The 26513-nt window shown below is 40.4% G+C and overlaps 1 protein-coding gene across 2 annotated transcripts in view; it reads right to left on the reverse strand.

Moving 5' to 3' along the window:
• Positions 1-26513, reverse strand: part of LOC132808020 (structural maintenance of chromosomes protein 6-like) — a 74545-nt gene that overhangs the window by 43116 nt on the left and 4916 nt on the right. Inside the window, exons 1-9 of one of the 2 annotated variants that reach the window (XM_060821927.1) lie at positions 15911-16301; positions 15649-15827; positions 14520-14637; positions 11478-11583; positions 10137-10273; positions 9281-9342; positions 5293-5373; positions 5051-5152; positions 303-422 (exon numbers count right to left, since the gene is read on the reverse strand). In XM_060821927.1, the coding sequence (XP_060677910.1) occupies positions 303-422; positions 5051-5152; positions 5293-5373; positions 9281-9342; positions 10137-10273; positions 11478-11583; positions 14520-14637; positions 15649-15813 (891 nt within the window). In that variant the 5' untranslated portion in view covers positions 15814-15827; positions 15911-16301. Of the gene's footprint in view, positions 1-302; positions 423-5050; positions 5153-5292; positions 5374-9280; positions 9343-10136; positions 10274-11477; positions 11584-14519; positions 14638-15648; positions 15828-15910; positions 16302-26513 lie in introns of those variants that run through there. The other variant, XM_060821920.1, reaches the window with a different exon arrangement.

The raw sequence follows: 26513 nt of genomic DNA on the forward strand, positions 1-26513 counted from the left end.
CACTTGAAGAAAATTACTGGATCAAATTATGACCAATGCAACAACATATCTATTGGATCATAGCCTTGAGAAGATCTCACATCTGACATCATGGCAAATTTACTTCACAAACTCTGCACAGGCACATCTTATAATGAGCCCAAGGCGGCTAGGAAGGGTAAAGCTGATTTAAGGGTCAAATACATTTCAATTAATCTCTGCAAAAATCAACCATCTGTGCTTCCATGGCAATAAAGAAAAAATATATAGTTCTGATCTGCTGAGACATTTCCATAAGAAAATGTTATTTCACAGATGCTCACCAATGCCCAGGCCATCTGATTCCGAAGTTGCTCCAGTTTGTCTTGCAATTCATTCAACGAAGATAGACTTTTATAACGGTCTTCCTTTTGCTTAACTTGATCCTTTAGCTCTGATAGGTTCTTTTGAAAAGATTAAAAAGATTAATGGTACAAATCCCAAAACCTACTTACTGAAGCACAAAGATTGAGGCGACATTTTCAGTTCATCATCAAGTCACAATTAATAGACTGGATCAAGAATCAAAATATTTGTGAACAAATTATATTTTTCAATGACGCCCTTACACATAGGATAAAGAAAAGGATTCTGTATTGTTATGTAATGCAATTAATTCATATGATGTGGATATCTTTAGAAAGTATGAATACAAAGCTATAATTTTCTTGCCACATTTAACCTAAAATCTGGCAAAATGTTTGTGCATGATATTATGTCATTCTACATATTATTCCATTTTGCTAGATAAGATATATTCTTGAAACACGAAAAAACAAAGTATAGAACATAGAACAGTACAGCACAGAACAGGCCCTTCAGCCCACGATGTTGTGCCAACCACTGATCCTCACGTATGCACCCTCAAATTTCTGTGACCATATGCGTGTCCCCAATGACCTTGCGTCCACAACTGCTGCTGGCAACGCATTCCATGCTCTCAACTCTGTGTAAAGATCCCGCCTCTGACATCCCCTCTATACTTTCCTCCAACCAGCTTAAAACTATAACCCCTCGTGTTAGTCATTTCTGCCCTGGGAAATAGCCTCTGGCTATCAACTCTATCTATGCCTCTCATTATCTTGTATACCTCAATTAGGTCCCCTCTCCTCTTCCTTTTCTCCAATGAAAAAGATCAGAGCTCAGTCAACCTCTCTTCTACACATCAGCTTCCTCTATCTCTAACCATTCCAGCATGCACACCTGCTCTTCAAAGGTTTCATTCACTACAAAGTTCGTTTCTTTCGTAAAGACAGAAGCAAAAAACTCATTTAGGGATTCCCCTACCTCCTCAGACTCCACACACAAATTCTCTGATCGGTCCTACTCTTTCTTTGATCATTCTCTTATTCCTCACATAAGTGTAAAATGCCTTTGTGTTCTCCCTAATCCATTCTGCCAAGCCTTTCTCGTGTCCCCTCCTGGCTCTCCTCAGACCATTTTTGAGCTCCTTCCTCGCCTGCCTGTAATTTTCTAGAGCGGAGCTTGACCCTAGCTTCCTCCACCTTATGTCAGCTACCGTTTTCTTTTTGACGAGAAGCTCCACCGCTCTCGTCATCCAAGGTTCCTTTATCTTACCACTTCTTGCCTTCTCAGAGGGACATATTTATTCATCACTTGCAACAACTGTTCCTTAAACAGTTTCCACATGTCTATAGCGCCTTTACCATGTAACAATTGCTCCCAATGCATGCTTCCTAACTCATGTCTAATCGCATCATAGTTTCCTCTTCCCCAATTAAATATCCTCCCATTTTGCCTAATCCTCTCCTTCTCCATAGCGATGTAGAATGTGAGGCAGTTGTGGTTACTATCTCCAAAATGCTCTCCCACCACAAGATCTGATACCTGCCCCGGCTCGTTTCCAAGCACCAAGTCTAGAATGGCCTCTCCCCTCATCGGGGTTAAACAACCAAACTTAGTCTACAAGTTAATTTTGAGTTTTAAAATAAATAATTGAAATAATGTGGATGAGTAATTTTGAAATTATAAAGGGCAATCGATGTGGACTTCAGAAAGCTATGTTCTTTAAGGAAAACAAAGCAAATTTACTTCCAAGGTTCTGCAGAAGCAACTAATAAGTTCTCCAGAAGCAGAAAAATAGATGGCGCAAACAAATGCATTTGAATTATTCCTAATGCACCTTAGGTCTTTCAATATCAACTACAAAAGGTATAATAATATAAGCGACATTGCCAAAAATGTCCTAAAATAGAATGACCATCCATAATGCAATATGACTGCCTCATATATGCAGGCGATGCCTGTGACTTCACAGGAAATGCCTGTGCATGTGCCAATGACACATTCATTGTGGCGATATCATCAACACGTAGGCTGCTGACAAGGGCAGTGAGATGGAGGCTGGGGCTATGGCGGGAGTGGGGATGGCTGGGGAAGATTGGGAGGTAGCAAGGGAAGTGGGAGAGAAAGTGAAGGGGCGAGGATAAAATAAACCGTCTTTATTCGGTTGTGAAGGTTAACTCATTTTAAGTCCAACAGCGCCATCCATAGACAGATCCTTCCCATTATTTGAGGTTGATGTCAGTTTTTTGTCTGCTCTTATGCTACCTAAATGCTAAGACACTCTGCTTTCCTAAAAATCAGATAGATAATGCTACACTAGCAATTTGCAGAATACATAGAATGAGGCACGGTAAAAATAAATTTAAATAATTAACTTAAAGAGAGAGAGGAATGAGTGGCAATTTACAGGACCTCATTTCGTAAACTATTACAGGTCAACTGATCCTCAAAGTGCCAAGATTATTTTTGATTTGACACTCTATGTTTAACAGAAAAAAATATGAATTCAAGCAATATCACTCCAGGACAGAATATAAATTGGGGTAGTATGCTTGAAATCAAGCCCCACTATTCCCGGAGACATCAGAAAAGTTAAAAATTTCAAAAAGTATACAGAATTCCCTAATTTACCAGATTGTGACCCAGGCTGACAGAAAACATAAGCAGCATTGATTTTAATTCCAGATAAACAATCATGAACTGTCAACATTTAACAGAAGACACAGGGTAACTGGTTCATAATTATAAAAGGACTCTGACTTAATAAAGAATTATAACCTATAGCAACAGATAAGGGGAAATAAACTGCCTATCATCAGTCCTGAAATGCTTTCTGCTGCAGAGGAAAGTTAGCTCCTATTCTGAAGAACAAAGAACCGCTTCTGTTCAAACATTCACCTCCCAAGCTGCTCCGCTAGCTAGATGCCATTTACATAACTGGCAGCAGGCAGGTCTTTGACACCAGTAACAGGTCTAGTCTACAGACCAATTAGTTACTAGTTGCTGGCCAGTCTCCATTTGTACACAGCCTCCTGGTTCCAGGTCATCTGTAACTGGGTTTTCCCACTGCTTGAATAAGTTGCTGTGTAAACTGCACATGCGATGGATGTCAGGTAACTTCCATTTAAAAAGTGCAACAAAACTTCAATAATCTTTGGCTTTCAAAGCAGCCCTTTTCCCATTTCTACAAGAGAAACAAAAAAATATGGTCTCCACAAAATGCTATAACCAGAGTCAACCAGATTAAACTGTGCAGAACTAATCAGTTTATTATACAAAAATAATGATTAAAAAAAGCATAATAAAGGCGAGGAGCAAAACTTCTTCAGGGTAGTCATTCCTTGAAGAGATGTGGCAGTCGACTAAACAAAAATCGGATCAAAATACTACAGATGCTGGAATCTGGTGAAGAGTCATTTGGACTCAGAATGTTAGCTTGCTCTCTCTTCTGGATGCTGTCAAATCCACTGTGATCTCGAGTATTTGTTGTTTTCAATGCATTTGTTGTTGTTGTTGTTTTCAGTACAGATTCCAGAATCTGCTGTAATTTGTCCCTACATAATAACAGTGACACCTACAAGCTGACCAAAAAGAAAGTGACTGAGAGAATTCTGGTAGATAAATTTAAAGTATACTACATTCTCCAAAAAAACAAGGCTGAAAAACACAGACAGGCAGGCTTTCTCTTTTGCAATTACACTATTCAAAAGGTTACATTTTTCATAATTACTGCCCTATTACCAGATTTATTTCGAAGTGCTTCAATTGCACATGAAGGAGTCTGACAAAATAGTATGGTCAATTGGCCAAGTGATGTTGTAACCATTCTGTAATCTTATTCTGTTTGGTAAACAGTTCACAGTCTATGAACCGGAAATCTACTAAGTCTCCAAAGTATGCATTTTCAAAGAAAGTAGATGGACAACTATCCGAACAGTTCCAGTTTTTATGCAAGGTACCAAGAAACTCTAGCCCAAGTCCAGTTTCATTAAGAATATTGCTTAATTATTGTAGAAAAATCAAGATGAAAACCTATTATTTTGATTACCCTTCCAAAGTTGAGATGACAAAAAAAAACAAAATTACTGAAAACAAAGCTGCTGATATTTCATGTATAAACTACTCCTCAGTTGAGCGAACAGGTCTGTGTTTTCTTGTCAGATGCTATACAGCATGCAAATTACCTTCAGTATTTTCGGCATTAGCAGTATTTTGCCAATTTTTCAAACCTTTATTTGATTTGACCCACTGAGAACAGATACCACAACATGAAATTTGAAAATAAGTCTGCAAGATCAGGACCTTAACTCTACAAACCAGTTGAACTCCTTGTTAATTTTCCAAAATGCTACACAGATGAAATTTACAAACGCAGTAAAGAAAGTGCATCAGAATTACAAATATTTCCCTTAAAATAAATGACACTTAATTTTAAAATGTACCAATATGCTGTTTAAAAAAAAACTTAGTCACTCAGGCAATTAGCAGTTATTTTAAATTGCAGGAGTAATAGACCACACTTATAAAACCTAATTCTAAATCAATATAAATAAGCTCTTGACAAAAAAAATTGATACAAAGAATCTTGCAATAACTTAAGAAATTAGTTAAGAGAAAGATTAAAAGGGATGAAAGAAAAAAATTAATAACCACAACAAAAATGGAGCTATGCTTAAGTCACACAACATTTAATTGAACAAAGGGAATTGTACACACTTTTACTTACTTCATCCTGTTTTTCAATTTTCTCATTGGTTAGTGCCTTCGTCTGCATGATATAGGAATAATCATCTCGCATTTGTTCCAGCTGAGTAGCCTTCATGAAAAACTTTTAGAAAATCATATGGTTGGTTTCTTCAACTCAAAATTAAAGTTTTGAGTGAATGTTAAAAATGTTCAAAGTAGGACGCAGAAAAGAATTACTTTTATTTTCAGCTATCAGATTATCTCCACACACACATGACTTACCTTATATTTATCTGCTTCACTTTTGGATTGCAAAAAGTGTTTGCTCATCTCCTGTGTTAAAATGGACACTGGGTTATCCACCTGTTTCAGAAATATAATTGTATTATTGAACTGGTCGACTACACCTTGTTATTGTTCTTGCTAGCCCTCCTGTGGCATGATGGTAGTGTCCACACCCCTGTACTGAGGAACCCGGATTCAACTCCCACTTGCTCCAGAGGTATGCAATAACATCTCTGAACAGTTTGATTAGGAAAAATCAGTTTTGACATAATCAGCAGTCTAAGTTAGAAACCACAGGAATTTGAATACTGTTGCGAAACTGGCCAGTGAGACCAATCCTGGAGCCTCAACTGTTACAATTTATCTCAATGACTTGAACAAGTGGAACAAAGAAAGAGGCTGTTAAACTTTCCTGGAGCTGGTTGGACATGAATCCAGGCCTTTTGGTCTAGGATAGGGATGCTACCACTGTACCACTAGAGGGCTCTTTTAATTTCTGAGCTGAAACAAAATTTAATCAGAACCATTCACCAATTCATCTGGGACGATTATGTTCAGGAGGAGGAAACTGAGACATCTGGGTACATCCTCCAACATTTTACATTTAATTCAATAAGCCCAGCTGTGAACAGTCTTGATAAAGTGAGTCGTAATTTGAATTGACTAACTGTATTTCACTGCATTTACATGATTTAAAGACAGCCTTTCCTGTTGCATTATATTTATACCATCAGTTCAGGCAGTAGCAAATCATATGCTGCAAAACATACAGTTTTATATTTTGTGCACCATAACATCTTCGGTTATTTGCAGAAGTTATGTACTGAATCTTGTGGGAGGAGAATACAAGAGGAGGAATTAACTCAAATTAATTTCCTCACTTCCAGATACTTGAACATTATTAGAACAGTCCTCTTATCACCCATTATAAAATAGGACAACCTACATTTCTAATACGCCTTTAACTCCATGAAACACCCAATGAAAAAGATAAAGAGCGTTAAAATATTATGGCCCAACTATGAGTCAATACAGAACAACAAGCACACGAATGGTGAATGAACAGGAATTTGTGCAAGTTAGGATATTAACAACAGAAATGTGGAAGAATTTAAGAGTCAGCCACGACAGCAATGCAATAGTCAATGTCTCAAGGCAGGAGAAAGGTATGGATAAGTATTCTTTACACTAATGTAAATAAGCAGTATGGATATGATTGAGCATTTATCTGCTCAGAGGCTCATCTTAAGGTCCACATAACATTAAGGTTGCAAACTGCCACTTTCAACCTCACACAGCTGACAGACAGAGGGATGAAACTGTGGTAGGAATGGAGCTTGTGGAGGGACTTCAGTCTTCCAATAAGACCACATAACACATAGGAACAGAAGTAGGCCAACCGGACCATCAAATCTGCTCCATTTTTCAATAGGATCATCTGATAATCCTCAACTCCACCTTGCTGCATTTTCCCCATAACCCTATATTCCTTTACTGATTAAAAATCTCTCTCTCTCAGCTTAATATGCTTAACTACCAAAACTCCTCAGTCCTCTATGGTAAACTATTCCACAAATTCACTTCCCTGAAAGAAGAAATTCACCATCATCTCTGTTTTAAAAGGGTGACACCTTATTCTGAGAAATGCCCTCTGGTTCTAGACTGTCATACATGGGAAAAACAACCTTTTGCATATAAACTGTCGTCCCCTAAGAATCTTGTATATTTCAACAAGGTCGCCTTTCATTCTTCTAGACTCCAGTGAGTACAGTCCATCTTATTCAACTTCTCCTCACAAAGCAAGCCCTTCAAACTAGATATCAACTGAGCCAATCTTCTCTGGACTGCCTCCAATGACAAAATATTTTGGCTTAAATAAGAGGTTCAAAACTGTTCACAGTATTCCAGCTGTAGTCTGACTAGTGCCCCTGCAGTTTTTGCCTTCTTCATTTCAAAGGGAGTGGAGTGTAAATATAAAGGCTAACATTCTATTTACCTTCTCCGTTACTTCTAAACTTACATGCTAGCATATTGTAATTTATATATGAGGAATTGCAAATTCCTCTGTACTAGAGCCTTCTGCAATCTTTCTCCAATTAAATAATATTCAGCTTCTCCATTTTTCCTGCCAAAATGCAAAATCTCTCATTTTCCCACATTATATTCCATCTGTCAAGTTTCTGACCACACATTTAACCTGTTGCTATCCATATGTAGACTCTGTCATCCTCACCATTTGCATTTTCACCTATTTTTGTCTAATTTGGAAACTTAGCTATCATACACTCACTTTCCTCATCCAAGTCATTAATATATATTGCAAATAATTACAACCCTAGCAATGAACCCTGTGGCACTCCACTCTTTACAGCTGCCAACCTACCCATGTCCCCTTTATCCCAACACTATCTCCTATGAATTAGTCAATCTTGTTTCCATAATATACTACTTCAAAATCATGGGATCTTATCATCAAATGCCTACTGAAAATTCAAATTTATTAGCTCCACTGCTTCTCCTTTATCTATCTTGATTGCTGCCTCCTTGGAAGAATTCTAATAAATGTGTCAGGTATAGGTTGCCCATTGTGAAGCCATGCTGACTCTGCACTTCTAAATGGTTTGCTATTACATCCTTGATAAAAGACTCAAAATATTCTCCCAGTAACAGATACTAAACTAATTAGCCTACCTTACCAGTTTTTGTCTTGATTTTCTTTTTACATCCTGGCAACTTCACAATCCTCTAGAACTTTACCACAAATAAATGATTCTTGGAAGGCTTCTGCCTGTGCATCCACTATTTATTTAACTACTTCTTTTAATACCTTAGGTTGGATACCATCAAAGAGACTTATCAATCTTTAGCTGCCCTAGCACTCTTTATCAAGTCATAGTACTTGTGTTTATTCCCTCTCCTCCTTTTGAAACTTGATCATTTGCGATTTTGGAATGCTATTAGTGCCTTCTATTGTGAAGACAGATGCAAAGTATTTATTCAACACCTCTGCCATTTCCTGGTTCCCTATTGTTATTTCCACAGCTTAATTCTCTCAGAGGTCTATGTCAACTTTGGCCTCTCTCTTCCTATTGATATATTCAAAGAAGCTCTTGCTGTCTGTCTCGATAACATTTCCCAGTACTTAGTTGAAAGAAATTTTTGTTCGCCACTGCTGCATGTTGTGAAATACTAGAAACAGTAGACAGAGGCAGTACGGAGATAGAGATGGGTATGAGTGTATATGTGGAACTTTTGGAACTTGATTCCAAAAGGTATCACCGAGGGCCAACAGGTAACTAAGTGGTAATGAAGACATGGTGTGGAAGAAAAGTTGCCATGTATTTCAAACAAAGGTTTCAGTGTCAAATGATAGACAAGTTGCAAAGTGAGCCATGTGAACATTAGTCCACAATGGAACTCTTAAAGTTCAGTGAAGTTCTTGTTAAGCCTGGAATTATATTTGCCAATCATGTCTCTTCCTTTGATGGATAACAATATATGTTCCAGAGTTCATGAGAATGTTACCCAATTATATTGTGAAGTAGCTGAAACTGTGTTGCTGGAAAAGCGCAGCAGGTCAGGCAGCATCCAAGGTACAGGAGATTTGATGTTTCGGGCATAAGCCCTTCTTCAGGAATGAGGAAAGTGTGTCCAGCAGGTTAAGATAAAAGCTAAGGAGGAGGGACTTGGGGGAGGGACGTTGGAGATGCGATAGGTGGAAGGAGGTCAAGGTACGGGTGATAGGCCGGAGTGGGGTGGGGGTGGAGAGGTCAGGAAGAAGATTGCAGGTTAGGAAGGCGGTGCTGAGTTCGAGTGCAGGTTAGGAAGGCGGTGCTGAGTTCAAGAACTATATTGTGAAGTAGGCTAGGCTTATGGTACTGAACTTTGAGGATTGCATCATCCAATTCACCTTACAAGCCAACAAATGACATTCCATTTCACAAAGATACTACCTATTTATATAAAAGTTGATGGGAAAACATACCTGAATGTTAAACTGGTCTAATATTGTATTGAGTTCTTCCTTCTTTGTAGAAATTATGTGCCCTACAGAAAATATACATAATAATGAACACAAAATTTTCACTCAGTCAGTTTATAAATTGTTACTGGTTCTTGTGGCAGCAGTAGTTTCTCTATCCCGAGCCAAACGGTCAGGGTTCAAGTCACGTCTGCCTCAGTATGCCATAATGTGAAGGTGCCAGTGTTGGACTGGAGTGGACAAAGTCAGACATCACATGACATCAGGTTATAGTCAAACAGGTTTATCTGAAAGCACAAGCTTTGGATCACTACTCCTTCGTCACCTGACTGTTTCACAGTATGCACAGTAGATTCATCAACTATAAACTGGCATTTTCACCAACCACTATACTGATGCCAAGGAATCAATAAGATGAGTTGGTAATATCCAACAGCTAATCAAAACAAAGAGCTGGAGAAACTCAGTAGGTTTGGCAACATCTTATGACACAAGAAACAGACTTGCTGAGTTTCTCAGCATTTTAATTTGATTTTCAGGATTCACAGTATTTTACTTTTATTTCTATTGCGACTGATGTTTTCTCTAATTCACTTTGAACAACAGGAATGTCACTTAATTTTAAAATTACATAAGGAAAAAGACATTTCCCTTAATGTTGTCCCATTAGTTCTACTCAACACAGATCAGTTACTATTACCAAAAGCAGAAATCCCAACTGTATGAGGGAAGAAATTGAAATAATCACGAAATACATTCTCCCATAGCAATTTAATTCAAAGGCTGACTTCCTTTTAAAGTATCAAAAAATAAATATTAACATCAATAGAGGTTTACAGAATCAGTCAACCTGTTTTACCTGATTGATTTTTCAATCTGTACTGTCTTATTCCATCTCCAGAAATACGTTGTTCCACAATAACAGCCTCTCCATATTTATCAGGTTTAAAAGCATCAGGTCCTCTGTTTCTCAACGTTATCGAAATATCTGCAGAACTACAAATTCAGCATGTCAGGTGGTTAGATTAAAAAATCCCATTAATTATCAACTCTTTTCAGAAACTTTCAAGATACTTTTAAGAAACCATTATTTAATGGGCAATTCAATTTTGCCACCATTGTTTCAAATGGAGCTCTGGACAGTGAAATTAAATTTGAAAACAACTTAATCTTTACAAACTACGAGCAAAGCCACAAACCTCACAGAGTCATAATTTCAGGCCACAATCTGAACTGGGTCTGAAAAACAAAGTTTAACCAAACTAATGTTTCTAAACAACCAGCTCAGAGTTGTTATAACACACCTCTGGAGTAAGCGAGACTTGAACCTGCACCTCCGAATCCAGGAGTAGGGAGACTACTACTATGCCACAGAGAGTCCCCCAAAATCAACTTGTTCAGCTATGCTATGACAAGTCTTTGTATTACTGTCCTCCAGCTCAGCAGGTAAGGATACCACCCCGTACCAAAAGCACCTCCAATTCGGTCTGGTAAAGAGTCACCAACTTGTTTCTCGCTCCACATGTGCTAGAGGTGCTGAACGTTTTTCAACGCTTTACATTTCTGTTGAAGGAAAATAACCCCAGCTTTCAGCCTTCCAGAAAACAAACAGATGTCAATGAGCATCAGCTGTCTGATATCTGGTGTGGCACATTTAAAAAGAAACATTAAAAGGTATGGGAAGAAAACAAACAAACATTAAAAATTTCAAAGTCATACATTCATAATTTAATAAAATGTAAATCAATAAGTGATTAAATAATGCCAGCCAGCACTAATTACCAACTATTGGCATTTTGCTTAATGCGCACAGCTAAAAAGTGAGACAGAGCAGATTCCTAGTTATAGTCACCAGGGAATGGGAGCAGACCAGGGTCAAACTAAGCAGTCACAGTGAACCACATCAACCTTTGATGGCATAGACTCCAAGATGGCCTTTGTGGAATTCATATGAAAATGGGAGTCCGAAGCAGGTAGCCTTTACCACTCCAGGGTGAGGACGTGTGTAGATGTTTCAGGGTGGCTATGAAGGCAGTGTGATGCACTTCATTCCTGCCCTAAGATGCCAGCTGCCCCAACTCTGGCTTCTACAATACCTTACGTGACAGAACTTGGTCACAGACTGTCACATTCACCACGCACTTGCTACATTTGATGCACAGGAAACAGATTTAAAGGTCAATACTAAAATTAAACCTACTTTTGACCATCTTTCACAAATCCCTTTATAGAATATCCTCTGTTCGTGGCAGTAGCTTTTCCACCAAGACCTACAATAAGGGCAGTCAATACAGCGCTCTTCCCACCTAGAAAGAGAGAGAACAAGACTCATGTACTTTTGTATCAGTCCTGCAATAGTTTAGTTCAGAGAGATAGTTTCACAACTATTGAGAGTACACAGCTTTCCAGAACAGCCTGCAAGAAGCAAATATTAAGGCTCAGTTAGGTACAACATCAGTAGGTTTGAATGCATTCACTCATGGGATGAGCTCATCACTAGCTAGGCCAGCATTTATTGCCCACCCCTAGTGGTGAGCTGCCTTTTTGAATTGTTGCAGTTGATAGAAAAGTGATATTATCCTTGGTTATCAGATAACATTGAAATTATTGGAAAACAATAGAGAAAACAGACTGTGAAATAAGGGAACAAAAGCAAAATGCTAGGTAAACTCAGCAAGTATGGCAGCATTTGCGGAAACAGAAACAGTTAACAATTCAAATCCAATGATTTCAGAAAAAAGTTGTTCTGGAGTGTCATATTGGACTTCAAACGTTAACTTTTTCTCTCTTTACAGACGCTGCCAAACCTGCTAAATTTACCTGCCATTTTCTGTTTCTTTTAATTTCAGATTTACAACATCCACAGTATTTTACTCTTGTTAGAAAAATAAAGGATCACCTAAAAATTAACTCATGGCTGGGGCAAAGAAACTTGGCAGTGAGGATTATAGGCTGGTTCTAGTGTCATAAAGAGATCTTGGATATGGGCAACAGGCCAGAAACTAGGTTACTGAAGAGCACTGAGTCAATGTCATCTATCTTCAAAAGGGTACAAACATAAATGGGGTGTATACTATAATGTCAAGCTTATAATTAATACCCAGATATTAACAGACTATGATAGATGAATTGTAACACAGGAAGTGAACTCCCACAAAGTATAAAATACAATTCTTTGTTCTCAAGAAGAGTCATATCCTCCTTGAATTGTTAATTCTGTTCCTCTCTTCCAATATGCTGTGACACCCAAGTTCATCGGTTCATTTTTTAAAAATTTCAATCTCAAGCATCTGCAGTACTTTGCTGTTAATTGTGAATATATAGATCTATATAAAGGACTACTTTAAAAACACAGTTAACAGCCCAAAGTCAGCTATAATCAAAAAAGGGCCAAATTTACCAATAATTCTCCAGGAAATTCTCCAAGGACAAAATCAGCCAGACTGTCAACACTAAGAATGCTCCTGATGAATCTGGAATGCCAATTATATTGTAATCTGCTATAAAAACAGTAGCTTCTATGAAAAACCCTCACACCATGGAATTGCAAATTACAGTTATCCTACATGATGTGTAAATGACCTCTTAATGCCTGGAACAGTAAGTTTTGGTCTTAATAATAATTGCTGCTTCTCCTCCTCTGGGGGGGGGGGGGGGTCACATGCCTCCAAAATATCAATCCAAACTGCATCTCTGACTATACAATTTTCAAACAGACAACAGCTGAGGATTCAGCATTGATCCAGACCCTTTTTTTTAATTAATTTGCTCATAGGATGTTGGAATTGCCAGCAAGGCCAGCATTTAATACCCATCACTAATTGCCATTGAAATGACTGAATCGCTGATCCTTTCAGACCAAGTTAAAAGCCAACTACATTGATGTGGATCTGAAGTCACATGAAGGCCAGATCGTAGAAACATAGAAAACAGGAGAAGGCTGGCATTCGGTCTTTCTAACCAGTCGCATCATTCAAGTGACTATGGCCGATCATTCAACTCTGTACCCTGTTCTCACTTTCTCCCCATACCCTTTGATCCCTTTTCCCCCTAAGAACTATATCTGGCTCCTTCTTGAAAACATTCAATGTGCTGGCCCTTTACCATTTTCGTGAGGCTCATCACTCTCTGGGTGAAGACACTGGCTGTTTCAAACATTTTTAAACTGATCCATGGTTTAGGATTGTGGAGTCATTGGGAACTGTCCCCTGGGTTTATTTTATCTGGTCCTTATTCTTCTAACTCCTGTGAATTCTTAATCGATTCAGTCTCTCTTCATATATCAGTCCTGTCACGCTGGTAAAATTTTATTACACTTCTTCCACAGTTGGAACATCTTTCTTCAGACGAGATCAAAACTGCATACGGTACTTCAGGTGTGGTCTCACCAAGGCCCTGTACAATTGCAGAAAAACATCCTTGCTCCTGTACTTGAGAATTTCTCACTAACCAAAATCCCATTTACCTTTTCACTGTCTGCTACACCTGCAAGCTCACTTTCAGTAACTAGAGTACTTTATATGGATGCATAGGCTCATTGCGCCTCCCTCTTTCCAAATCTAAACTGCCATTCAGATAATAATCTGCCTTCCTGTTTTTGCTACCAACATGGATAACTTCACACATTATACTTTATTTGCCATGCATTTGCCCACTCTCAACAGATCAGATAACAACAACGGATTTCTTTCTATAAAGGCCATAACCAAACCAGGTGGACAGTTACTATAATCAGCAACAGTCACCATTAGACAAGCTTTGTTTTATTTCATATTTTTATTGAATTGAAATTTCACCATTTGTCATGGTGAGATTCAAACACATTCCTAGATGTTTAATCAGGGACTCTTGGATTTCTACTCCACTATATCACCATCTCACTATTTACTGACAATAATCAACATCCATATGTCGGAGTTAAAAAGGAAAAGCCTCTAGCTTGTGAAAAGCAGAGATCAATTTATATTTTTGCACTCCATGAGTAAAGACATCCTTTCACCAAAACAGTGAAGCCGAAGTCATGTACCAATTTAAAAAGATTTGCTGTCAAAACTTGACAAAACACAAGATTTATAACCCACACATATTAGGTCATCTATGAAATTACCTATTGTGAACAAAGTCTTTATAAGTTTCAGGTGAAGCCGGGTTAGGCAACAAGCAAAATTAGGTTTAAATAGTTATTATATGCTATGATTTGAAAAGCAGAGACAATTATAACAATAATATTAAAAGTACTTACTTCCATTGTTTCCAACTACAAAATTTACATTGGGTCCAAACTTAAAAGGTCCAAGGCAGGCATGGCACATGAAGTTTTTCAATGAAATACTTTCAATTATTCCTACGTCACCTTCACTCTGAAACACGAAAATCAATATTAGATCTGTATAAATGGATAGCAAGACTAAAATATTGCTACTGCTTCATATTCTCACGTTTCCTTGAAAAAATATGAATTGCAATTCAAAATACCGGCACATCAACACAAAAGTAACAGATCCTTCGCCTGACAGAAAAATAAAAAGGTTGCTAAATGACTTAGACAGAATAAATTAAAATTCAGTTGTGTAACGACAGTTAACACACAATTACTGATCAAATCTACGCCGCATTTGAAATAACCAGCACATTTTTTCTACATTCAGATACATTTCTAACAAAACTCAAAATGACTTTGCAGAGGTGACATTCTCTGTGAGCTGTGCCCTTAGTTAAAAAGTGCTGAATGTCTGTTTGAAGATTGGAGCTTTTTCAAAAAGCTAAGCAAAATATACACAAAGGGAAAATTACAATTATCTGTGCAAGGGAATGATAATGGAAGAAATTTAAAGTTTAAAGACTCAAATCAAGACCAAGAAAAGGAAAACTTAATGAATGAAAGAATTAGACAAGATTATCAATTAAACTGAAAGTTGTAATAGCAGATAATAGGCAATTTAGGCACAAGGCGGTGCAAAGGAACCTCAGTCATGAAAAGACACAAAATCAGTCACACGGAAGAATCACACATTTAACTCATATTTCAGAATCAACATGATCAGGACAATTACCTAAACTGCATCTTTCACAAATTGTGTAATTTTATTTATCCAAGATTATACTTTTTGTTTTTATCTTTGGATGTTGAGCAAGTTCAACCTGAAGCAACCCAATATATCTTGTTATACTGTTCTTAAGCACGCCTCTTGGATTGCCCCCCAGTTTTTTCTGAAAAAAAAATCAAAATTGTGTATCTATTTAGGTTATTGCTCATGATCAGATACCAAAGACTGCACAAAAACAATGCAGCAGAATCATAATGCTTTTTCTTTAGGAAAAGGGAATTGTCGCACTTGTACAACCTAGTCTACTAACTATATATAGCTTACCAAGAATGAATTTGGAGGTAGGCTGTCTCCACTTTGTCCATTAGTTGTCACAGTTTTCCCTTTCGTCGTTTTGGCTTCCTCTGCCTCACAGTCCTTTATATCTTCAGTTTTGATTCTCTTTACAGGCAGCGTTCCCTCAGAAACATCTTCTTTTCGCTTTGACATACTAAATATTGAGACTAGAAAAATGAACAGAAATTATGAGCGACATAAACATAAAAATCATAACTGTGAAAGAAACTGAAATCTAATGCATATTTACTTTTTTGACAGCTTTGAGTAGTCTCAAAACATTTCCAGATCCTGGATTAGTGGTGCTGGAAGAGCACAGCAGTTCAGGTAGCATCCAAGGAGCAGTAAAATCGACGTTTCGGGCAAAAGCCCTTCATCAGGAATAAAGGCAGAGATTCTGTTCGCCGAGTTGGGAATTTGTGTCCATGAACACCAACTAGCCACGAAATGACACGACCAGCTATCCTTAGTTGCCACACACTCGGATGACAAGCAACACGAGTTCGACTGGGACAGCACTACTATTATAGAACAAGACAAACAGAGAACAGCCAGGGAATTCCTAGAGACATGGCATTCATCCACAGATTCAATCAATAAGCACATCGACCTGGACCCAACATACCGGCCACTGCAGCGGACAGCTGGAACTGACAACCGGAAGCGGCAGATACAAATCACTATAAATGTCAGAGGAAACATCACAGACGTGCTTCACAGGAGGCTCCCAAGCACCGAGATGTCACTGAGACAGGGGACGAAACGCTGCAACACAAATTTCCAGCTCAGCGAACAGAATCACAACAACGAGCACCCGAGCTACAAATCTTCTCACAAACATTATAAAGGCAGAGAGCCTGAAGAGTGGAGATAAGCTAGAGGGTGGGGGTGGGGAGAACGTAGTATAGAGTACAATAGGTGAGTGGGGGAGAGGATGAAGGTGATAGGTCAGGGAGGAGGGTGGAGTGGATAGGTGGAAAAGAAGGTAGGCAGGTAGGATAAGTCATGGGGATAGTGCTGAGCTGGAAGTTTGGAACTAGGGGGAGGTGGGGGAAGGGGAAATGAGGAAACTGTTGAAGTCTACATTGATGCCCTGGGGTTGAAGTGTTCCGAGGCGGAAGATGAGGCGTTCTTCCTCCAGGCGTCTGATGGTGAGGGAGCGGCGGTGAAGGAGGCCAAGGACCTCCATGTCCTCGGCAGAGTGGGAGGGGGGAGGGGGGAGGTGAAATGTTGGACCACAGGGCGGTGTGGTTGATTGGTGCGAGTGTCCCAGAGATGTTCCCTAAAACGCTCTGCTAGGAGGCGTCCAGTCTCCCCAATGTAGAGGAGACCGCATCGGGAGCAATGGATACAATAAATGATATTGGGGGATGTGCAGGTAAAACTCTGATGGATGTGGAAGGCTCCTTTAGGGCCTTGGATGGAAGTGAGGGAGGTGGTGTGGGTGCAGGTTTTGCAATTCCTGCAGTGGCAGGGGAAGGTGCCAGGATGGGAGGGTGGGTTGTAGGGGGGGCGTGGACCTGACCAGGTAGTCACGGAGGGAACGGTCTTTGCGGAAGGCGGAAAGGGGTGGTGATGGTGTCTTTTTGGAGGTGGCAGAAACGTTGGCGGACGATTTGGTTTATGCGAAGGTTGGTAGTGTGGAAGGTGAGCACCAGGGGCGTTCTGTCCTTGTTACGGTTGGAGGTCTGAGGGCAGAGGTGCGGTATGTGGACGAGATGCGTTGGAGGGCATCTTTAACCACTTGGGAAGGGAAATTGCTGTCTCTGAAGGAGGCCATCTGTGGTGGAACTAGTCTTCCTGGGAGCAGATACGGCGGAGGTGGAGGAATTGGGAATATGGAATGGCATTTTTGCAAGAGGTAGGGTGGGAAGGGGTGTAATCCAGGTAGCTGTGGGAGTTGCTGGGTTTGTAAAAAATGTCAATGTCAAGTCGGTCGTCATTAATGGAGATGGAGAGGTCCAGGAAGGGGAGGGAGGTGTCAGAGACGGTCCAGGTAAATTTAAGGTCAGGGTGGAATGTGTTGGTGATTTCCAAAAGACCTGAAGATGTTAAAATACAACCTTCCAGTTCTTTGAATGAAGTTTGATTAACTCTGAGTGCATCATTCCAGCTAAAAAATGTACTTATTCTGAAGTTTCAGCCCTCTTCACTAAGAGCTTGCAGCAAATTCACAAACTTACATGCAAGGTCAGTTCTTGTCTTGGCTGGACCTGTAACAAATACACCAACATAGCTCTTCCAGTTTCTGTTCTCAATTATATTGCTCTGCATTACAAATTGCCCTTGTGCACATTTTAACTTCTTTAATTGGAAAAACACTGCCAGTGCTATCTCCTTTCACTTATCAATCAGGATACATGGATGCACAATGTTGAAAACTTCAAACAACATGGATGCTGGAAAAGACCATCCTCCAGTGGACACCAAAAACAAGGCCATAGGGACTGGTATCACAAGGCAATGGTGACATTATGACATTACATCATGAAACTTTGCAGCATTTTGTCTCTCTTGCCTTCCAGTTTATTATGTTCACTTCTGTCGTTCTTCATCTCCCTCCCCCACACTTTCACTTGCACATAATCTATTACACTTCTAAATCTCTGCATTGAGATGAAAAGTCTTAGACCTGAATCTAGATCTGCTGAGTATTTCCAGCATATTCTCCAAGTATCCAATCTCTAGTATTGTGCTTTTGCAGCTGACAATGGATACCATCAATGAAATCACAAAATGATTCCATGAAGAGTTCCAATGTTAGAAAGAACAAAAAACTACTGTCTGCAACATTTGTATAAATATTGCCTTCATACTAGGGTGCAAGATTTTGCTGTGGTTAATCTAAGTGCAACAAGCATGTATGCAGCTGCATGTGAGATTTAGAAATGATTAACATTTGTATAAAATAACAAATGGGAAGGTAAGAAAGACTGAAGCAGAAAATCACATTTATATGTTAAATGGTGTATTGATATCCAAGGACAAATGACACTTTCAGACACAGATTTCATACAATTATATAAATTTCATACCGATTGATAGTCATAACACACTTAGGCCCAATTGGTTCCTGAAGTCATTCATTTGATTGAACTGATTTCTTGAATACAGTACTGAGGTTTTCAAAAGGTGACTAGAGTCTAATGAGGGGTAAATAAAAAGCAAAATGGCAAGCAAGTGGAAGGTGTTACAACAATAATTGCCATGAAAGACCAGCTAGCATGCAAACTCAACTTTAAACTTCAACAGAGAATTATATGACTGAAGCTAACACCTTCTCCTCAACTGTCAACAAAATAGACTAGATAGACATTCACATTCAACACAGATCGTGGCATGTTAATAGAACATAGAACATAGAAGGATACAGCGCAGTACAGGCCCTTCGGCCCTCGATGTTGCGCCGACCGAATCCTACCTAACCTATACTAGCCCAATAACTTCCAAATGCCTATCCAATGCCCGCTTAAATGACCATAAAGAAGGAGAGTTCACCACTGATACGGGCAGGGCATTCCATGAACTCACAACCCGCTGTGTGAAGAATCTACCCCTAACATCTGTCCTATACCTACCTCCCCTTAATTTAAAGCTATGTCCCCTAGTAACACCTGACTCCATTAGCGGTAAAGATGTTGTGACATCAATTTTTAGTGTCCACTAAATATGCTCTCGGCTTCAACATTGCAAAGACATATTACAAGCGAATCCTTTCTCACACAATCACAAGTTCACTTTTGCTGCACAATACAGATTTTAAAAATTGTGATGCTGAAATCATGAAAACGGGACAATATTATGTGCAGTATTTGAATTGCAAACATGCACAAACATTCATTGCAATGGCTGGCATACCTATTTTTCAAAAGCAACATGTTTGAAACCCTACAAATAGCTTTCTACCCAACTAGTCTTTAAATAGATATTACTTATGTCACAAATGACATCCTATGTGCCATGAAGAAGGCAAACCACCCTTCTCAACAGTCTGCAGATTTACTCTAAATGGCCACAAAATTTGCTTTCAACACGCCACCCTGGAGGGACTGCCTTTGCTTTAGTTCTATCTTTTCTATCCGGCTTTGCCAAAAAAAATCTACTGCAATGGTTTAACCTCACTCCATGATCAATACATGGGCATTTACCTCCCACTCCCCCCTCAAAAACATTCTCATGTCTCAATCTTATCAGTACTATGTTGTGCCTTTACATCAGCTGAAAACAAAGCATCAAGTTTCTCATACACATCAATGGCACCAACTCTACCTCAATGACATTTTTCTCAAATCCTCCAATATCTCAAATCAGAATCGTGCACCATTTGCCAAGAGGTGCGAGGGAGGAGCGAAAGACTTCTGGGAAGTCGTATATTTGTGTGGTTGCGTTACCCGAAACGCGACTCGAGTAGGGTCTCCCACCCATCCTCCTCCTCTAACCAAAAAAAAGGTTCTGTGGTAAGGTAACAAGTTTTTTTTTATTCCTTATTTTTCAACAGTCTCTTTGGGAATTTAGAATAGTGGGAATGGAGGGGAGGGCAGTTGAATGCTCCTCCTGCAGAATGTAGGAGGTAAGTGTCACCACTAGTGTCCCTGCTGACTACATCTGCAGGAAGTGCACCCAACTCCAGCTCCTCGAAAACCGCGTTAGGGAACTGGAACGAGAGTTGGATGAACTTCAGATCATTCGGGAGGCAGAGGGGGTTATTGAGAGGAGTTACAGGGAGGTAGTCACTCCTCAGGTACAAGAAAAAGGCAGAAGGATTACAGTCAGGGGATGGAAAGGGAACCGGCAGGCATTCCCCTCAACAATAACTACACCGTTTTGGATATTGTTGGGGGGGGGGGACAGCAGTGGGGCATAGGGCTCTGGCACAGAGACTGTCCCTGCTGTTCAGGAGGGAAGGGGGAAGAGGAGCAGAGCAGTAGTCATTGGGAACAGATAGGAAGTTCTGTGGGGATGAGAGAGACTCACGGTTGGTGTGTTGCCTCCCAGGTGCCAGGGTTCATGATGTCTCTGATCGTGTTTTTGGGATCCTTAAGTGGGAGGGGGAGCAGCCCCTAGTCGTGGTCCACATAAGCACCAGTAACATAGGTAGGAAGAGAGATGGGGGTTTTGGACAGAAATTCAGGGAGCTAGCATGGAAGCTCAGAGCTAGAACAGAGTTGTTGTCTCTGATTTGTTGCCCTGGCCACATGCTAGTGAGGCGAGGAATAGGGAGAGAGAGGAGCTGAACACGTGGGCTACAGGGATGGCGCAGGAGGGAGGGTTTTGGATTCATAGACAATTGGGGCTCTTTCTGGGGTAGGTGGGACCTCTACAAGCAGGGTGGTCTTCATTTGAACGAGAGGGGTACCAATATCCTGGGGGGGGGGGGGGGGGGGGGGGGGGGGGGATTCGCCAAGGCTATTGGGGTGGGTTTAAACTAATCCAGCAGGGGAATGGGAACCAAAATTGTAGTTCGACTACAAAAGGTTGAGAGTAGGGAGGTCCGAAATCAAGTTTCAGGGATGCAAGATGGCACCGGCAAACCATAAGGTGGGTGAACTTGCAGCATGGGTTGCTACTGAGACTTCGATGTTGTGCCATTTCGGAGACATGGATAGAACAAGGACAGGAATGATTGTTGCAGGTTCCAGGATTTAGATGTTTCAGTAAGAACAGAGGAGATGGTAAAAGAGGGGGACGTGTATCATTGTTGGTCAAGGACAGTATTACAGTTGCAGAAAGGATGTTTGGGGACTCGTCAACTGAGGTAGTATGGGCAGAGGTTAGAAACAGGAAAGGAGAGGTCATCCTGTTGGGAGTTTTCTATAGGCCTCTGAATAGTTCCAGAGATGTAGAGGAAAGGATAGCAAAGCTGATTTTCGATAGGAGTGAGAGAGACAAGGTAGTTGTCATGGGGGACTTCAACTTTCCAAATATTGACTGGAAACATGATAATACGAGTACTATAGATGGGTCAATTTTTGTCCAGTGTGTGCAGGAGGGCTTCCTGACACAGTATGCAGTCAGGCCAACAAGCCACATTAGATTTGGTACTGGGTAATGAGCCCAGCCAGGTGTTAGATTTGGAAGTAGGTGAGCACTTTGGTGATGGCGATCACAATCCTGTTATGTTTACTTTAGTGATAGGAAGGGATAGGTGTATACCACTGTGCAAGAGTTACAGCTGGGAGAAAGGCAATTACATTGCGATTAGGCAAGATTTAGGAAGCATAGGATGGGGAAGGAAACTGCAGGGGATGGGCACATTAGAAATGTGAAGCTTATTCAACGAAATGCTCCTGTGTGTCCTAGCTATGTGTGCACCTGTCAGGCAGGGAGGAAGCTGTAGAGCATGGGAACCGTAGTTTACGAAGGAAATGGAATCTCTAGTCAAGAGAAAGAAGGCGGCTTATGTTAGGATGAGATGTGAAGGCTCAGTTAGGGTGCTTGAGGGTTACAAGGTAGCCAGGAAAGATCTAAAGAGAGAGCTCAGAGACAGGAGGAGACATGAGAAGTTGTTGGCAGATAGGATCAGGGAAAGCCCTAAGGCTTTCTATAGGTATTTAAGGAATAAAAGAATGACGAGAGTAAGATTAGGGCCAATCAAGGATAGTTGTAGGAAGTTGAGTGTGGAGTCAGAGGAGACAGGGGAAGCACTAAATGAATATTTTTCGACAGTATTCACTCTAGAAAACGACAATGTTGTCGAGGTGAATACTGAGATACAGGCTTCTAGACTAGGTGGGATTGAGGTTCACAAGGAAGAGGTATTAGAAATCCTGCAGAGTGTGAAAATAGATTAGTCCCCCTGGGCTGGATGGGATTTATCCTAGGATCCTCTGGGAAGCCAGGGAGGAGATTGCCGAGCCTTTGACATTGATCTTTAAATCGTCATTGTCTACAGGAATAGTACCAGAAGACTGGAGGATAGCAAATGTGGTTTCCCTGTTCAAGAAGGGGAGTAGAGACAACCCTGGTAATTATAGACCAGTGAGCCTTACTTCAGTTGTTAGTAACGTGTTGGAAAAGGTTATAAGAGATGGAATTTATAATCATCTATAAAAGAATAATCTGATTAGGGATAGTCAGCACGGTTTTGTGAATGGTAGGTCATGCCTCACAAACGTTATTGAGTTCTTTGAGAAGGTGACCAAACAGGTAGATGAGAGTAAACCGGTTGATGTGGTGTATATGGGTTTCAGCAATGCGTTCGATAAAGTTCCCCACAGTAGGCTATTGTACAAAATGTGGAGGAATGGGATTGTGGAAGATATAGCAGTTTGGATCAGTAATTGGCTTGCTGAAAGAAGTCAGAGGGTGGTGGTTGATGGGAAATATTCATCCTGGACTCCAGATACTAGTGGTGTACCACAAGGGTCAGTGTTGGGTCCACTGCTGTTTGTCATTTTTATAAACGACCTGGATGAGGGCGTAGAAGGTGGGTTAGTAAATTTGCAGGTGACACTAAGGTCGGTGGAGTTGTGGATAGTGACGAAGGGTGTTGGAGGTTACAGAGAGACATAGATAAGCTACAGAGCTGGGCTGAGAGGTGGCAAATGGAGTTTAATGTGGACAAGTGCGAGGTGAATCACTTTGGTCGGAGTAACCGGAATGCAAAGTACTCGGCTAATGGTAAGATTCTTGGTAGTGTAGATGAGCAGACAGATCTTGGTGTCCATGTACACAGATCCTTGAAAGTTGCCACCCAGGTTGACAGGGTTGTTAAGAAGGCATAGTGTTTTAGCTTTTATTAATAGAGGGATGGAGTTCCAGAACCAGGAGGTTATGCTGCAGCCGTACAAAACTCTGGTGCGGCCGCACTTGGAGTACTGTGTACAGTACAGGTCACTGCATTATAAGAAGGATGTGGTAGCTTTGGAAAAGGTGCAGAGAAGATTTACTAAGATGTTGCCTCGTATGGAGGGAAGGAGTTACAAAAGGCTGAGGGACTTCACACTGTTTTCGTTAGAGAGAAGAAGGTTGAGAGGTGACTTAACAGAGACATATAAGATAATCAGAGGGTTAGATAGAGTGGACAGGGAGAGACTTTTTCCAAGTATATTGACGGTGAGCACGAGGGGGGCATAGCTTTAAATTGAGGGGTGATAGATATAGGACAGATGTCAGAGGTAATTTCTTTAATCAGAGAGTAGTAAGGGTATGGAATGCTTTGCCTGCAATGGTAGCAGATTCGCCAACTTTAAATACATTTTAGTCATCACTGGACAAGCATATGCATGTACATGGAATAGTGTAGGTTAGATGGGCTTCAGATTGGTATGACAGGTCGGCACAACATTGAGGGCCGAAAGGTCTGCACTGCGCTGTAATGTTCTATGTTCACCATACTCAAACTATGTTCTAACCAAAGTTCAATACAGGTTTAACATCACCTCCCTACGTTCTTCCAGAAACAAAGCCCAGCACATGGTTTGCCTTTTTATGATCTCGCTACATATATTTGACTGCAGGAATGTGTTTGCCACCATGGAAGCACTGAAAATAGCAGGAGTAAGTGAATCAGTCCTTCAGGTCTGCTCAGATATCTGGTCATCCAACTCAGTGCCCTGTACCTGCTTCCTCCCCATCAATGTTGTCCAGTTATAGGCATCAAAACATATCTCCTTCTTCAAAACAATGTTTTGGCCTTGACTGCTTTCTGCAGCAGAGAATTCTGTTGGCTCATCACTCTTTGGGTGAAGAAATTTCTCTTCAGGTCAGTCTGAAATGGCCTACCTCATTTCCTTTATCAGTGACCCCTGATGAACCAGGAAAAACTTTCCTGGGTTTACCATGTCTGGTCCTGTCACGAGTTTATGCGTTTCTGGAGAACTTCCTTCCTCATTCTTCTAGATTACAGTGAACATAGGCATTACCAATCGAGTCTCTCTTCATATATCAGTCTTGCATTCCAGGACTCAGTGTGGTAAACTTTCATTGCACCCTTTCCATAGCCAGAACATCCTTCCTCAGGTAAGGAGCGTAAAATTGTGCACACTACTCCAGGTGTGATCTCACCAAGGCACTGAACAATTGTAGCAAGGCATTGTACTTGAATTCTCTGTATTTGAATTTTCTTGCTGTGTAGGCCAACATACAATTTGGCTTCTTTATTGCCTACTGTATGATTACTTTTAGCAACTTGTTTTCAAGGAGATCCAGGTCTCATTACACCTCACCCTTTCCATTCTTTCACCATGCAGGTAATAAACCGCCTTCCTGTTTTTGATACCAAAGTAGTCAATACCACAGTTCTCCCCATTATGCTTCTTCTGCCATGCATTTGTCTGCCCATTCAATTGGTCCAAATCACAGTGAAGAACTTTGGCATCCTCCTCACAGTTCACCCTCCCACCCAGTTGTGTTGTCTGCAGACTCGGAGATATTACCTTTAGTTGCCTCATCTAAATCATATTGTGAATAGCTGGCATCCTAGCACCTCACCAGTCACTGCCTGCCACCCAAATAAAAACCTAAGATGGAGAAAATGTTACGTTTCATTTTAAAAGTAGTACAACAAAAGTTAGGAGCAAGCAAAGTGAAACACAAACAAGCAGTGATTTGATAAGTGGACTTCAAACCTTCTTGCGTACCTTACAAAACACCAGCATCAAATCAGAAAGAGATGGCAAAACAATACTGAACAACTCAAATGAACTGAAAACAATGCAAACAACGACAACAGCCCACAAAAAGAGGAAGAGAATGGAGGACAATGCATAAAGAGGTATGTAGCAGGAAGTGAGGGAGGTGTGTATGTATGAAAATGAGGTAATCTTGGAAAATAGTTACTACTGCTGTAGAGGGAATAGGTTAGATAGGAACGTGAGATAAGGGAGTGATTTTAAATATATAACACATTTGGTGGGGTTTACAAGCTTTCGTGAACATGTATAAAAGGTGTGCATTGTTTAATCATTGCTGATTTTCAATTTAACTCTGCGTTCCTGTGTACCTGTACATGCTGTCCCACGCCTGAAAAAAAAGACCTGACACCATTCTGGCTTGCAATAATCAAAAAGAAGCCTTTGACCAAATTAAGATCTTTTTTCCTGAAAAAGGTACCCTCAAAATAAAATTACTTTTGACTCTTGAATTGAACTAAACATTGTAAAGAATGAAGTCAAAGCCTTTGGTCTCTGCTCTGCCACAAACTGCATTGTCTAGATTTGGCAACTGACTGTTTTATGAACCACCTTGTTTCCAACATGTATCAAGTTCAACTCAAACATGCCTCAAAAGCAACTCTCTTGACCAAGATGAGCCATAGCTCATCAGCTGCGGAAACTCCCAGCCACACCCTTGTTACGTAGATGCTCAACTAATCCAAAGCATCGATAATGGTCTTCATTCTACATTAATCTGAGCTCATTGAATGTTCTGCTGCATATACCTTAATTGATAAAAGTCCCACTCACCCATCAGTCCTATGCTCCCTATCTCTCACTGTCTCCTGCATTATTACTCCTCTATGTAGCTGTGGTCTTCCAATTCAGGCCTCTTGAGCATTCCTAATTTTAAGTTTCACAAATGATAGCAGTATCTTCAGCTGTCAATGCCCTAAGCTCTAGAAATCTCTCTCCAGCGCTGTCTTGTAAGAATCTCCTTAAAACCCAGTTTTGGCCAAGCTTTTATTTGTCTTTCCTAGAGTCTGCTCATCTCAAACAGTACTAATTGTTTCCCAGGTACAGATCCATGGTCTCGCAAGACTAACGGGTGCCACCATTTCCTAATTTATACCTTGTCCTAAAGCAAGGCACACCTTTGGTGGCCTAAAGAGGACTCCGACTGTGACTTCTTTCCCTTGATATTCCTTCGTTTCAGACAACGACGTCATCATGTATTGCACCTATATCATCACTAAC

The sequence above is a fragment of the Hemiscyllium ocellatum genome, chromosome 3, assembly GCF_020745735.1.
Source record: "Hemiscyllium ocellatum isolate sHemOce1 chromosome 3, sHemOce1.pat.X.cur, whole genome shotgun sequence".
In the NCBI taxonomy this organism is placed as follows: Eukaryota; Metazoa; Chordata; class Chondrichthyes; order Orectolobiformes; family Hemiscylliidae; genus Hemiscyllium; species Hemiscyllium ocellatum.